Source organism: Priapulus caudatus, unplaced genomic scaffold, assembly GCF_000485595.1.
Source record: "Priapulus caudatus unplaced genomic scaffold, Priapulus_caudatus-5.0.1 Scaffold181, whole genome shotgun sequence".
Classification (NCBI taxonomy): domain Eukaryota; kingdom Metazoa; phylum Priapulida; class Priapulimorpha; order Priapulimorphida; family Priapulidae; genus Priapulus; species Priapulus caudatus.
The window spans coordinates 256,750-268,985 of NW_014577242.1; the positions used below are offsets into that span (position 1 = coordinate 256,750).

The 12,236-nt window shown below is 48.5% G+C and overlaps 1 protein-coding gene across 1 annotated transcript in view; it reads right to left on the reverse strand.

Annotated features, from left to right (window-relative positions):
• Window positions 1–10,900: 10,900 nt before the first annotated feature.
• LOC106806828 overlaps window positions 10,901–12,236 on the reverse strand; it is a 16,976-nt gene continuing 15,640 nt past the window's right edge. Inside the window, exons 4-5 of the mRNA XM_014808949.1 lie at window positions 11,644–11,792; window positions 10,901–11,145 (exon numbers count right to left, since the gene is read on the reverse strand). Coding sequence (XP_014664435.1) covers window positions 10,951–11,145; window positions 11,644–11,792 — 344 coding nt within the window. The 3' untranslated portion in view covers window positions 10,901–10,950. The remainder of the gene's footprint in view (window positions 11,146–11,643; window positions 11,793–12,236) is intronic.

The following is a 12,236-nucleotide window of genomic DNA, read 5'->3' on the forward strand; positions in this document are numbered from 1 at the left end:
ACACTGGGTGCTCGTGGCTGGCGGATGGCGCTGCCTGGCTCGTGTGTTGTGTGTGTGTGTGTGGCTGTGTGTGTGGTGTGTGTGTGTGTGTGTGTGGTGTGTGTGTGTTGTGTGTGCGGTGTGTGTGTGTGTGTGTGGTGTGTGTGTGTGTGGTTTGGAGTGTGATGTGTGTACATGCGTGGCGGGCGTATGGGTCTGCTCTTGCTTATAGGGTTATCCTCTGCTCACCGTTACTCTTTTCTCTCTCACACTCTCCTTCGCTCTCTCCCTCTCGGCTTCGTCTCCTCTCTCGCTCTCTCTCATATCCGTCATATTGCTCTCGATTTCTCATTTCCCGCCCGCCCCGCCCTCTCATCGCGTACGCTCGACCTACTCTTCCATTTTATTCGGACCTTTCCCCCTTACCTGTTATTCACTCGACGTAACGTACGATCGGGTTGCATGAGAGAGGAAGAATATTCCCCTTCGATTTTATAGCCGTGTTTGACTACCGCTTCTCTGTGTTAGTGCGCGTTTCACACGCACGCGTAATCTCGTTGTTAAGCGTTTTGTTTAGCGAGCCTTCTTTTGAGGCGCGGCGGGGGGGGCGTTGGCCTTCGGTTAGGGTGCGAGACTCGGATTAGCATTCATTTCGATGGAGCCGCGCGGCAGCAATAATTTACTTATTTGCATGCGCGCTGGCATGAGCGACGCAGCGACTGCTACTGCCTGCAATTAAACGTACGCGCCACTTTCTCCAGTGGCCGAGAAAACTGGCTTAGCGCACGAATGCAACGAGTGCTCTCCGTTTTAAACCGGGATTTAGCCTATGATTAAGCTGCGATGCTGTTTTGCTATCGTACTGTCGCTGAGCGGTGTGCCGGTGGCGACGCGGCTTGAGCGCGTGTCTAGGCAATTTGTCCTAGGCCAACAGTTTCTATCGCGGCAGAAAGTCATCAGTGGGTGGGTCGTACATGCCAGCACTGCCGTCTATGATGCGCGTGTATCTCTCCACTATATATATATATATATATATATATACATAATATATTCCCTTCCTCTCTTCGTCCCGTCCTCTATTACTCTCTCCCTCCCTCCGCTATACCCCATCTATATCTCTAACATTCCAATATCAGTCGGTCGGTGTATTCGCTTTACATCTCGTGTGTTTATATATGAGCTAAGTTAACCCCCGTTTGACCTCTTCTCCCCCGCTAGAGGTCCTTCAGATCGGCGTTGTTTTTGTTATGAAAATGTGATATTTTGTGTATAAGTTATTAGCGTTAGACATGAATGTCTTGTATAGAGACAGTACTTCAGTCGGGAACACCTCTTCTAGTTCGCACGCGCACCCCTCTGTAGTCCTGTAGGGAACACAAGCAATAATCGTGTTTAACGTATAGTCAGTCCCATGTGTCAATTGTTGTTGTAGTGCAAGTATACGTTGTGTGTATATCAGAGCGTATGTTGCGAGAAGAAATTTTCTACGGCCTATGAGGATACGGTACCAGGTTCTGAAGTAGACCTGGGTAAAAAAAAACCGTCGTTTACGTTTTTCCCGTTCGAACGAACGTGGAACGTGATCCACGTCGCGAGGGAACAAAAAAAAATCATGCAGTAATGATTCTGTTGCGCTTTTTTTCTTCTGCTCATGTTACTTGATAGTTGTGATAAGTAAATTATCCCGAGATCTCGCGTAGCTCAAACGGGCTCCGTCGCTGTCGTTCTTCGGGTTTCTTCGCGCGTGCGTCGCGCATGGCAATGCCGTCGTTCACGTTGTCGTTTCGTTAGTTTTCCGACTACTGTCTGGAAACTCTTTATTATGTGCGTGCGCGCGCGCGTGTGCGTGTGTTTGTGTGTCCGTGCGTGCGCGCGCGCGTGTGCGTGTGTTTGTGTGTCCGTGCGTGCGTGTTCGTGCGCGCGTGTGTGTTCAGTTTCGCGCCGACCAGCCAGCCTGTCCGTCAACGGCCAGCAGTGTTGGCAAACATTAATGGTTAGCTTGTACTCACTGGTCCACCGCACTTCTTGTAGTATTTGCGCTGCGTGTGTAAGCCAGTAGCATCTCTATGGCCTGTATGTGTGCGTGCGTGCGCGCGCGCGCGTGCGTGTGTGTGTGCGCGCGCGTGCGTAACGTATTAGTTATAAACGTTATTATTGATAAATTCCACCGCAATTTGTCCTCGGATTTGACCCTTTGAACCAGGTCATTTGATGCGGACCACGGTAAATAATCCGGGCATGTCCGACAATGCCGACTTGTACAGACGAAGCTAAAATTGCGATACGAAATCATGATCAGCCGAGTTGTGACGAATGGGTGTCACAAGTCCAAACGCAACCGTCAGATGTCGCTAGGCGACACGGGTGGGTGTCGCAGGCTGGATGATCTCCGTCGTCTAGTAGTGTCTAGTTGAGCTCGCGTCGCGATGCGTCCGTCTTGCGGGCGCGAGTGACGCTTAAGAAATTCCATAAGATCGTTAAACAAAATTAATACGCGGTAATCGTTTGTTATTGTGTTTGCACGGCGCGCTGTGCTGTGCGCTTACTACTTGTGCGGTGTTATCGCATCGTGTGTGTATGTGTATCTGTCTCTGTGTCCGCGTGCGTGTGTACCTTTATTTATGACGAAATCGTGTCTCTCCATCGTCCATACTGCTATTACATAAGTACCGTGAATGTCCCTTTTTACCATCTCTATGTCAAGAATTATAATAGAATTTTATTAAATACGTCTAAACATCGGTCGTTGTCGCTTGTTATGCCTTTATCTATCTATATATCTATCTATATATATATATATATATATATATATATATATATGTATATATATATATATATATTCATGTGATTTTCGTCATGCCGGCCGCCGTTCATGCACGCCCCGGTAGTGGCATCTGCCATTGCTGTGTCTGGCCCTGCTTCATTTACTGCTGTAATTCTGCATGCGTTGTACCACTCGCCTTCCCCATACGCGGAATGCATTATCGGGATCATCGAGCATGTAAGTTGCGGCAAGGTGTCGTGATTGGAGCTTCTGATTAAAACCGATTGCTCATTAAGCGCAAAAAGAAATTGCCCCAATCGAGATTCGGTCCGATCATCATTTTGAGAACGTAATGACTCAAAGTGAACACGCGAATCTTAGGAAAAAGTTGTAGAGCATAAAGCAACGGTGGGGAGCGAATGTGCTGTGTGTGTGTGCCACCGCTGTCCGGCCTTTCCTGCCATCGCCCGCTCCGCTGGTCGCCGTCGTGCGTGCTGCTGTGCTCGTGCGGTTGCGTGCGATTCCCTCCGTAGGTCCTCCCGCGTCCGCCCACGTGCTAGCCTGGCGTGGCCTGGGGGTTGTGCTATGTGGCTGAGGAGAGACGAAAAGGAAAACCCGAGACCAGGGGATAGACGCGAGAAAGGAAAGAGATAAAGAAAGAAAGAGACGAGTAGAAGAATGGAAATTAGAAAGAGATGCACGTGTTCTTTGAGTGAGAAGCTAACGACAAATGGCGGCCGCCGGGCGCCCGCTGTCGTGTGGACGCGGGCGTGGCGTTCGTGTGTGTATATGTGTCGTGTAGAAGCAGGTACGATAGGGTAAAGGGCGGCAAAGAGAGCAATCTAAAACTCGCTCTACTTCGAGCGAAAAGTAAAGACGGAGTCGAGGCGACCAAAGGACCGGAACGGGAGGAGGCGGAGGGGACACGCTCGAAGTAATGATCGGCAGAAGCGATAGGAATGCTGATGAGACCCGAAATATGGTCGGCATTCACAGATCGCTCTCGCGGGCGCGCGGCCCCCGCACATCGATTGCATGCGGCCTGCGCTCACATCCGCTCGTTCAATCCAGGCGCACCAGGATAAAACTTCACAGTGAAGGCCGGAGGATTTCGCACTTCCTACATAGCCTTTACCTTGCTATTACCGCAGTGCATGTGCCTTCTGTTAACTCGCCCGGATTTACCGTCACGAGCGAGCGCTGACCGTCACGCGGGCAGAAAATCGTGTGCTCGCGAGAAGACTAGCCGAGAAATACAGTCAAGAGAATTATATACACGCAGTAGTAGTTAGGTCTTTTGTTGTTGTTGTTGTTGTTGTTGTAGTAGTAAAAAGGGGGCCGTGCGTGCTCGCAATACCCCGGCGCGTCCATCATCGCCCGCAGATATTGATTGATGGTCCACGCCTACATATATGTAGCCTGTCTGTTATACCGCTCGTCATGCCGAGTGCAATGCAAACGGACAGAACAGATTCATATTCAATGGGGCAAAAACGCTTTTATTCCAGCTCGCCTCTCTTTCCTTTTTTTTCCTTCTCTCTCCCTCTCTCTTTCCGCCTCTGCCATATAATGACATCGCGAGAAAAAACGAAGGTGGTTATTATTAAGATTGAAGCCTCGCTCTATCTCTCTCTCTGCCTGCGTGCCTGCCTGTATGCCTGCATTGCGTGTCTGCCCGCGCATCTGTCTGGCCACCTGCCTGCTTGCTCACTTGCTTGCTCACTTGCTCACCTGCTCACCTACTTGCTCGGCTGCCTGTCGGCCTGCATTTCATTTCTGTCTGCTTGTCTGTCTGCTTGCCTGCCTTCCTGCCTGTATATAGTTGCCAACCTGCCGGCATTGCCGGCATTGCCTTCAGGCTCTGATGCCTGCCTGCCTGCTTGCGTGTCTGCCTGCTTGCCTCTATCCGGCTGTCCGCATGGCAACGAGAGCCGGTGCAAAACGACACTCTCTGTGACGCTAATGTCAGATACCCGTAGATAGGTGTCTGTCGGCCGGTGACAACACATCGCGGGCGAAACTACCGAATGCGTGCTACACACCGCAATATCACAGTATTAGCCGCACGTGTGAGCCACGCGGGAAATCGTCGGCCAGTGCGCTATTGCGCGAATATGTCGCAGCCTATATGAAACAACACGTCCATATACCGAGTCGCGTGTTAATGTAAAGTTAGCAGACGAGAAGCAGCGATGTGTGCGTGTGGGTATAGTCGTGTAGATGTGCCATGACACGCAATCATGGCACATTTATTATACAGGCTAGGTAACGAGAAACAAGTAACATAAATACTCGGGCTATATACACATATAATTATACACAAAATGAATAGTATAAATAGCGTATATATAATATTATATATATATGTGCGCGCGCGCGTGTGTGTGTCCATGTGAAACCCTTTCAGACACTGTTCAGTGCCGAACGTCGGCACATGCACACATGCGCGCGCCTTTGATAAATAATAACGCAAATCAACAACGTCACGTTGTCATCCTCGTGAAAGGCGACTCGTGATATTTAAAAAGGCGCGGCCAAGCCCCGATCGGGTCATGGCCATATATGATAACGATCATTAAATATAGCGAGGTCTATTATGTAATAAAACAGTACGAAGTAAACAAGATATGAGGAAAATGTACAATTATAGCATATAAGCATATATACACGTGTGTTAATCATCATTGCATCTAAATATGTTTGCGTATCCCGCAGTTCATCGTAGGAAAGTATGAATTAACGAATTATTAATTACTACTGATAAATCAATCGTAGTTAGATGGGTTTACTTAGTAAACTCGATACATACAGAGCTAAAGTCCTGAAGTATACATTGCAGATATACATATACATTTTAATACAGACAGAGTAATGTACTGCCCGTTGTGATCAACACCTGCAGTTATATGCGATTTCCCAAAGTACAGCTAGATCTTTCCAGTCCCCTCACCACCAAGAAAAACAAACAAACTCTATATTCACACATTCTCGATAAAATTAGCGTGTCTTCGTACCAACTTATTAGGTTTCGTTTCAAATGGTCGGCGGAAGAGTTGCGGCTTTGTGCAACGAAAGGCGACAGCTTGCATCTCAAGTGGAAAATAACGGGATATTCTCTCCGATGAAAATCCGCTGGAGGAATTATGGCATCGAGCGAGCGCAGGCGGTGATCGTTGCTGTGTGCGAGTTGCTCGATGCATAGCACCCGCATTCGTTCTCATTAGCTATGCGACGGGCTACAAAGTTGATTATTCAGAATTTCAAGCCTTTATATGGGATTTTTTGACATATACACCGACGTTATATAGGACGAATAGGGAATGATAACGAGCGTACGTGCGTGCGTGCGAATGTGTGCTTGTGCATGCGTGCGCGAGTGTTTGAGTGTGTGTTGGTGTGCGCGCGTGCTTTTAACCATGAAAATGGCTGATAATGAATATTCCCCAGCAATCTTGACAAAGGACATACTACGCCATAGTTACGCGCATGATGCACTTACTATGGGTTGCCAGCAAGCGCGTGTTTATTATGAATTCACGCCATCAAAATGCGATAACTTTTTACGGCATTATATGTACACCGTAAATTTAATGACCATGTTCAGATATACATCGCGCACACACCGCACGGCACTCAACTCACTCTTCACTCACTCGATCACGTGCACTCACTACACTCACTCACTCACATCGTACTCACGTCAACTCACACTCACTCACTCACTCACTCACCTCACTCATTTCTCACGTCACTCACCACTCACTGGAGCACTCATCACTCCACTCACTCACTCACCATCAACTTCGCTCAGTCACTCTACTCACTCACACACACACGCATGCACACAGCACACACACACACACACACACACAGGACGACAAACACAGCACACATACATCACACATCACACACACACACACACACACACACAACCACACAACACACCACACACTGCACACACAACATCACAACACAACACACACACCAACACACACACACCACACACAGCAACACACACACCACACTTCACACCGCACACGCACACGCAAACACAGACACAACAACACACACACACACACACACACACACACACACACACACACAAGCACGCGAAAATGCGCACGGGCGCATGCACCCACGCAGGAATCCGTGCACACAAGGATGTGTAAAGAAAGCGCATATTCCACTAATTATTGATAGCCTATGATGTATGGCATAGCGGTTATGCTCGTTACAAATGGCCAGGACATTCACGGATAAATTCAGTGCTCGGCGGCGCATTACTATAATGAATAAATTGATCACTGGCGTTGCAGCTTTGTAACACGATATAACAACGACGTCGTACGAATGCAAAGACATCGTCGCTGGCACGAGCGCGTTTCGAGTCTCGCCCGCGCTGGGGGCGCGCGCCGACGTACTGCTGTGTTTGAATATTCACAGCTTTTTCGTGCGACTCCGATATTCGCATACACCCGGCATTCTCGTTTGCCTGAGAGAGACACGTGAGACACCGCTTGACACGTACACACGCGCGCGCATGAGCGTAGCGGCCTCGGCGAGAGCCAACATGGCCGCTTAAAATCGGACTCGATTTCAAAAAAAGCACGCGCGTGGCTTTTTGCCCCAAAACAGTGCTATACACGGGTATAGAGCTAGGTGGCAGAGAGCTTCGCACAATCGCTCGTTCCAGTCAGAGGCCATTCGTAGCTATATCTAACTCTATCTATGTGTTCATTTATGTTCACGTAGCGCGTTCATTACATGCATGTACGACCACGCGAATCTATCAGATAGCATCCGCAATTCATGCTGACATTTAGTTCATCGTGGAAAGTTACAACATTAACCATCACGACCGACACAGATTAAATTTGTCCCGCTATTAAAGATGGCGTCCCGCGCGTAATATTTTTTAAGTAATTCGTCACTAATTACAGCCATTCCCATTTAAATAGTATACCGACTAGAATTAGCAATTGTCGTTACCGGATTGAAGACGCTTTTCCATAATACGCGTAGGAAAACCCAGAAAAACGCGCTTCGCCGATATTTTACGGTTAATGGCGGTAAGATGTAGCCTAAACATAATTAATTCGCGAGAGCGACACCTGTAACACCTTTCGGAGCAATGAGGAGCGGCAAATGCAAATGTCGCTGATAGCATTCGTCTCATAATTTATTATTTCTTGTCAAAGGCATGGAATAAGGCATGGAATCAATTCTATGTACTTGTCACACGCTTATAGACGAGCATGGCGCATAATTCAAAGTAACTATTGTTTGCCAAAATAAATACTAGGCGGCACGATTCAAGTGGGCTGGCACCTTTAAACTTCGAGCGATAAATGACCGCCTTGACAAATAAGCATTGTCTGTACTCAGCCCCGGCCGTGATACTAATGTTATTTTGTTTGTATAAGAAAACTCGCCCATAACGAGATATTAATTTTTACAACGATCTATACGAGCGCATGCAGTAGACATAAATTCAACTTTCGCCGGAGCATCTGTGCGGCAAGTCCATTATCGGCATGCAGAGCACGTTCTATTATATGAGCTACTCTAGGCTCTACGAGAATAGAGGCAGCTGCAGCACATGCAGATCGCTAGTGCGTTAGTAATTAGCAGTCCTCTCGTGGCCGGTAGTAAAACACATATGAATAATTATTTTAGGTGATCGCGGCAGACGCGATATTACGCAGAATTTCAACAAACTCGCGACAATTTGGCCGACGGCAATTATTATAGTTTCGTTCGAAATGATGCGGGCCGAATTCAATAAGCGTGCACAATTTACAACATTGATCTCCCTCGGGCGCTCGCGTGTGCAGGAATCTCGCTGAATATGCCTGGAATCGGAGCGGGATTACCGTGTACGGGCAGCTATCACGCTGTTCAGTTCACAAAGCAAGCTAAAGTTGCTTAGAGCGGGCATTACTATCGAATGTCAGTGACGCATGAAAAATAGAACGGATAGCAGGCCTAATAGGTTTTACAGGCCATAGCATTATCGCTTTACAATACGCATCGATAGACTCGCGACAACGTCTATATGCTCCTGTGTGCATATAGTGTGCGGCTGTAGTATCTCTCCGCGCCAAATCTGTCTATTCTTTCTAGTCGTAATTCGTACATGAACTGTGCTCCAGAGAGGACCTTATAATATATATATATATATATATATATATATATATATATATATATATATATATATATATATATATATGAGATATGGTCTTCTGCAGCGAACAGTTCAGCTGACCAATCACCTGGGGTATGGACTGACCACTGGTCGGCGGGTGGTCGCAGAATTAGAGATTAGAACGACGTGAGCAAGTGCAGCAGCGCGCTTAGCTGCCGCGGGGGAGCGACTGTTATAGTAGTTATGTATGCGCTCGCCATCTGCATGAGTGCTGCGCGCTGTAGAGTATATTGGAAGGCACTCTGCTCGTCTTCTGCTGCCTGCAGTCCGACGAGGATTGGCGCGGCTTTGAGCGAAATTGCGTGCTCTTTCTGCTTGATGGCCCAATGAAGGGTAACGTAAGTCGTTTTCGCAAATTGCAAATCTACTCAGAGGTCCTTAATTATACTGACCGTCTGCATGGCTCATCTCTCTGAGTCTTTTATGAACGCGACATCGTCCCTTTTTCCAACCTATCTCTCACATCTTCTTCTCTCCAACATTCCCCGTCTCTCTCTTCCCCTTTCCCCTCTCTCCTGTCTCGTCTCCCCTTCCTCTTATCATTCATCGCCTCTTTCTCGCTGTTTCGTTCGATTTCCCTCCCACTCTTTGGCCGTTTCGCTTCTCGTTTACGTCTTTTCTCGCCACAAAAAGCCACTGTTTACATATGGTGTTCCGTGCCCGTGTACTATACGACTACGTGGAGCGGAATTCTATGTCTCAGAGGGTCCACCGAGCAGAGGATAGATGCAGTGGGTAAGGGCAACAACGCCTGTGTGAGACCGCGTTTGCTAGAACGCCGGACGCGTGCGCGCGTGCGCGCGTTTTTTGCCTATCGATGTGATGCATTTCAAAAGGTGTCGTTTCTTCATTGATGTGTACTTGGATTGCGCGCTCTCGCCTGCTAGGTAGGCAGGCGATCGATGATTTGTGCACACGCGAGTCTCATGGTTCTGTCCTCGCTGAATGAGAATTCTATACAGATTCTGACTACACGGGTGCCTTAAACATAGGCGAATCAAAGCAGAATTTCACCACAAGGACGTTTCTGCCCTTACCGAGAGAGAAATCCAGGCAGATGCGGATGCTGATCGCAATGGGTGCCGAACACAGAGAAAAATGAAGGCTGATTTCAACCACGGGCAGCGCGCTTCTGCCCTTGCCGAGCGACAAATTAAGGCAATTCTCACCACGCGAGAGGGGGCGCGAATGCGGTGGCGAGGTCAACACATCACGCTATGCGCCTTGGCTTCACGCGCGCAGTCGACAGCGTACTCGCTGCATCCGGCCAAATCCCGGATCGCGGTAACCAGGTACGGCCGGAGAACCGGACCTCAAGAGTGTCCCTCGTAAGAAATAAAAAAAATAAGAGAGAAAATCCTCGGCCTCTAACTAGTGACGTTGCGGCGCGAAGAATACGAAAATGTCACGCGGCGCGCAGAAGTCTGATCACGAAACGTCGATCGTCCTCGAACGGATTTTTATTCAGCTGACTTCGGCTTTCGGTCGACCGCACGCATATAGCATGCATGGCGCTCATATAACATGCGTAATACGCGCGTAGCATGCATGCCACGCATGTAACCTGCATAATACGCGCGTGTAACAAGCATTAGACGCATGTATCATGCATGCCACGCGTGTAACGCGCATGATATAGCTATAGGGTGCATCCTATGCCTATAACATGTATGTCAGGCCTGTTACATGTATGACACGCGTGTGACATCGTAGGCATTATAGCAGCAATGCCGCACAGCGGCGGCCTTTCGAGCTGCAGTTCGAACGAGCCAATGAACGAGTGAACGTGCGACCGATCGAACGAACGAACAAACAAACAAACGAACGAACGAACAAACAAAAGAACGAACGAACGAACGAACGGCAAAACGTACAAACGAACATTGTCGAACGACCGACCAAACGGACGAGCGAACGACCGAACAAACGAACGATCGAGCCTGCGAACGAACTCACGACCAAAAACACGCGGGAACGAACGCATGCACACAATGACCTTTCGTTATACTGTCGCCTGTGGAAACTGCATATCTTCCTGAATCACGTGATTCGGGTTCAGCTGCTCCTGCTCGCCGACGACTTCCGGGTCGCCTTCGACGTCGACGTGGCTCGCGATGCCAGGCACGATTTTCGACATGCTGGCCAGGCTGCCTTTGTATCGCTGCAGGTACAGCGAGATGTTGATGACCGCCGTTATCTGCCACGAGTCGTAAAATAACACGGAAAATATTAAAGAAAAAACACGCGTAATCACTCGAATACAGCAACAAAATCCATGAAATATAATGAGATATTTCGTGACGCTGGCACTTACGAGGCCGGCAGCTCGTACGCAGTTTGTAAAGCGATCCATAAATAAAAAAAAGCCGCGGTGCGCGCGCGCGCACGACATATTATATGGTGTATACGCCAACGGCATCATCGGCAATTCGAGTCAAAATATCACATCGGCATACGAATGCATGCTTGTAGGGCAGGCGATAAATTATTTAACGAACGCTTGATACGCAATTCTGTACGGTACTGTAGTATTGTCAAGGGTGCGCGTCAGCCGGTTATAGCTTCACACCGGCACGCATGCGCCTGCGAGCTCCCCGTATGCTTACGCAATTCTCTACTTGTTCGGGCGGCCGCTGCACGCCGCTCTAGTAGCACAGCGCAGGGCTACGCGGTGCAAACCAGCCGATATACGTACCTGCGAGAATACGAACGAGGTTCCGGCGAGGAAGAACGAGACGCCGTACCAGTAGCGGAACTTGGCATCGTTGCCGCTCTTCGACGAGTTCGTCGCCTCGTCGTTTATTGCTGATATGTAGAGAATGATTCCGAGCGCGCACATCATGCCTGCAACATACCGCACAGCCCTAGCTCATTCAACCGTCAGCATCTATTGGTCTCACGCGTAGAGACGTCCATACGTACACACCGCCATTAGTAGTTATTCCTGTCAGCGCGCATTAAATAAATGAGCGTCATGAGGCCGCCCCGAGAAGAGACGCTGTTTATGGAAGCAGAAACCCGTCATAAACGCAACCACCCGACACGTGGTAATTCGAATTGCCACGTGTCGCTATTTAATTACAACACGTCGATAATATTTCCGACACGTTGCAATTCGAATTACAACACGTCCTTAATTCTTTCGACACGTCGCAATTCGAATTGCAACGTGTCGAAAGAATTAACGACGTGTTTTAATTCGAATTGCCACGTGTCGAAAGAATTAACGACGTGTTGTAATTCGAATTGCCACGTGTCGAAAGAATTAGTGACGTGTTGTAATTAGAA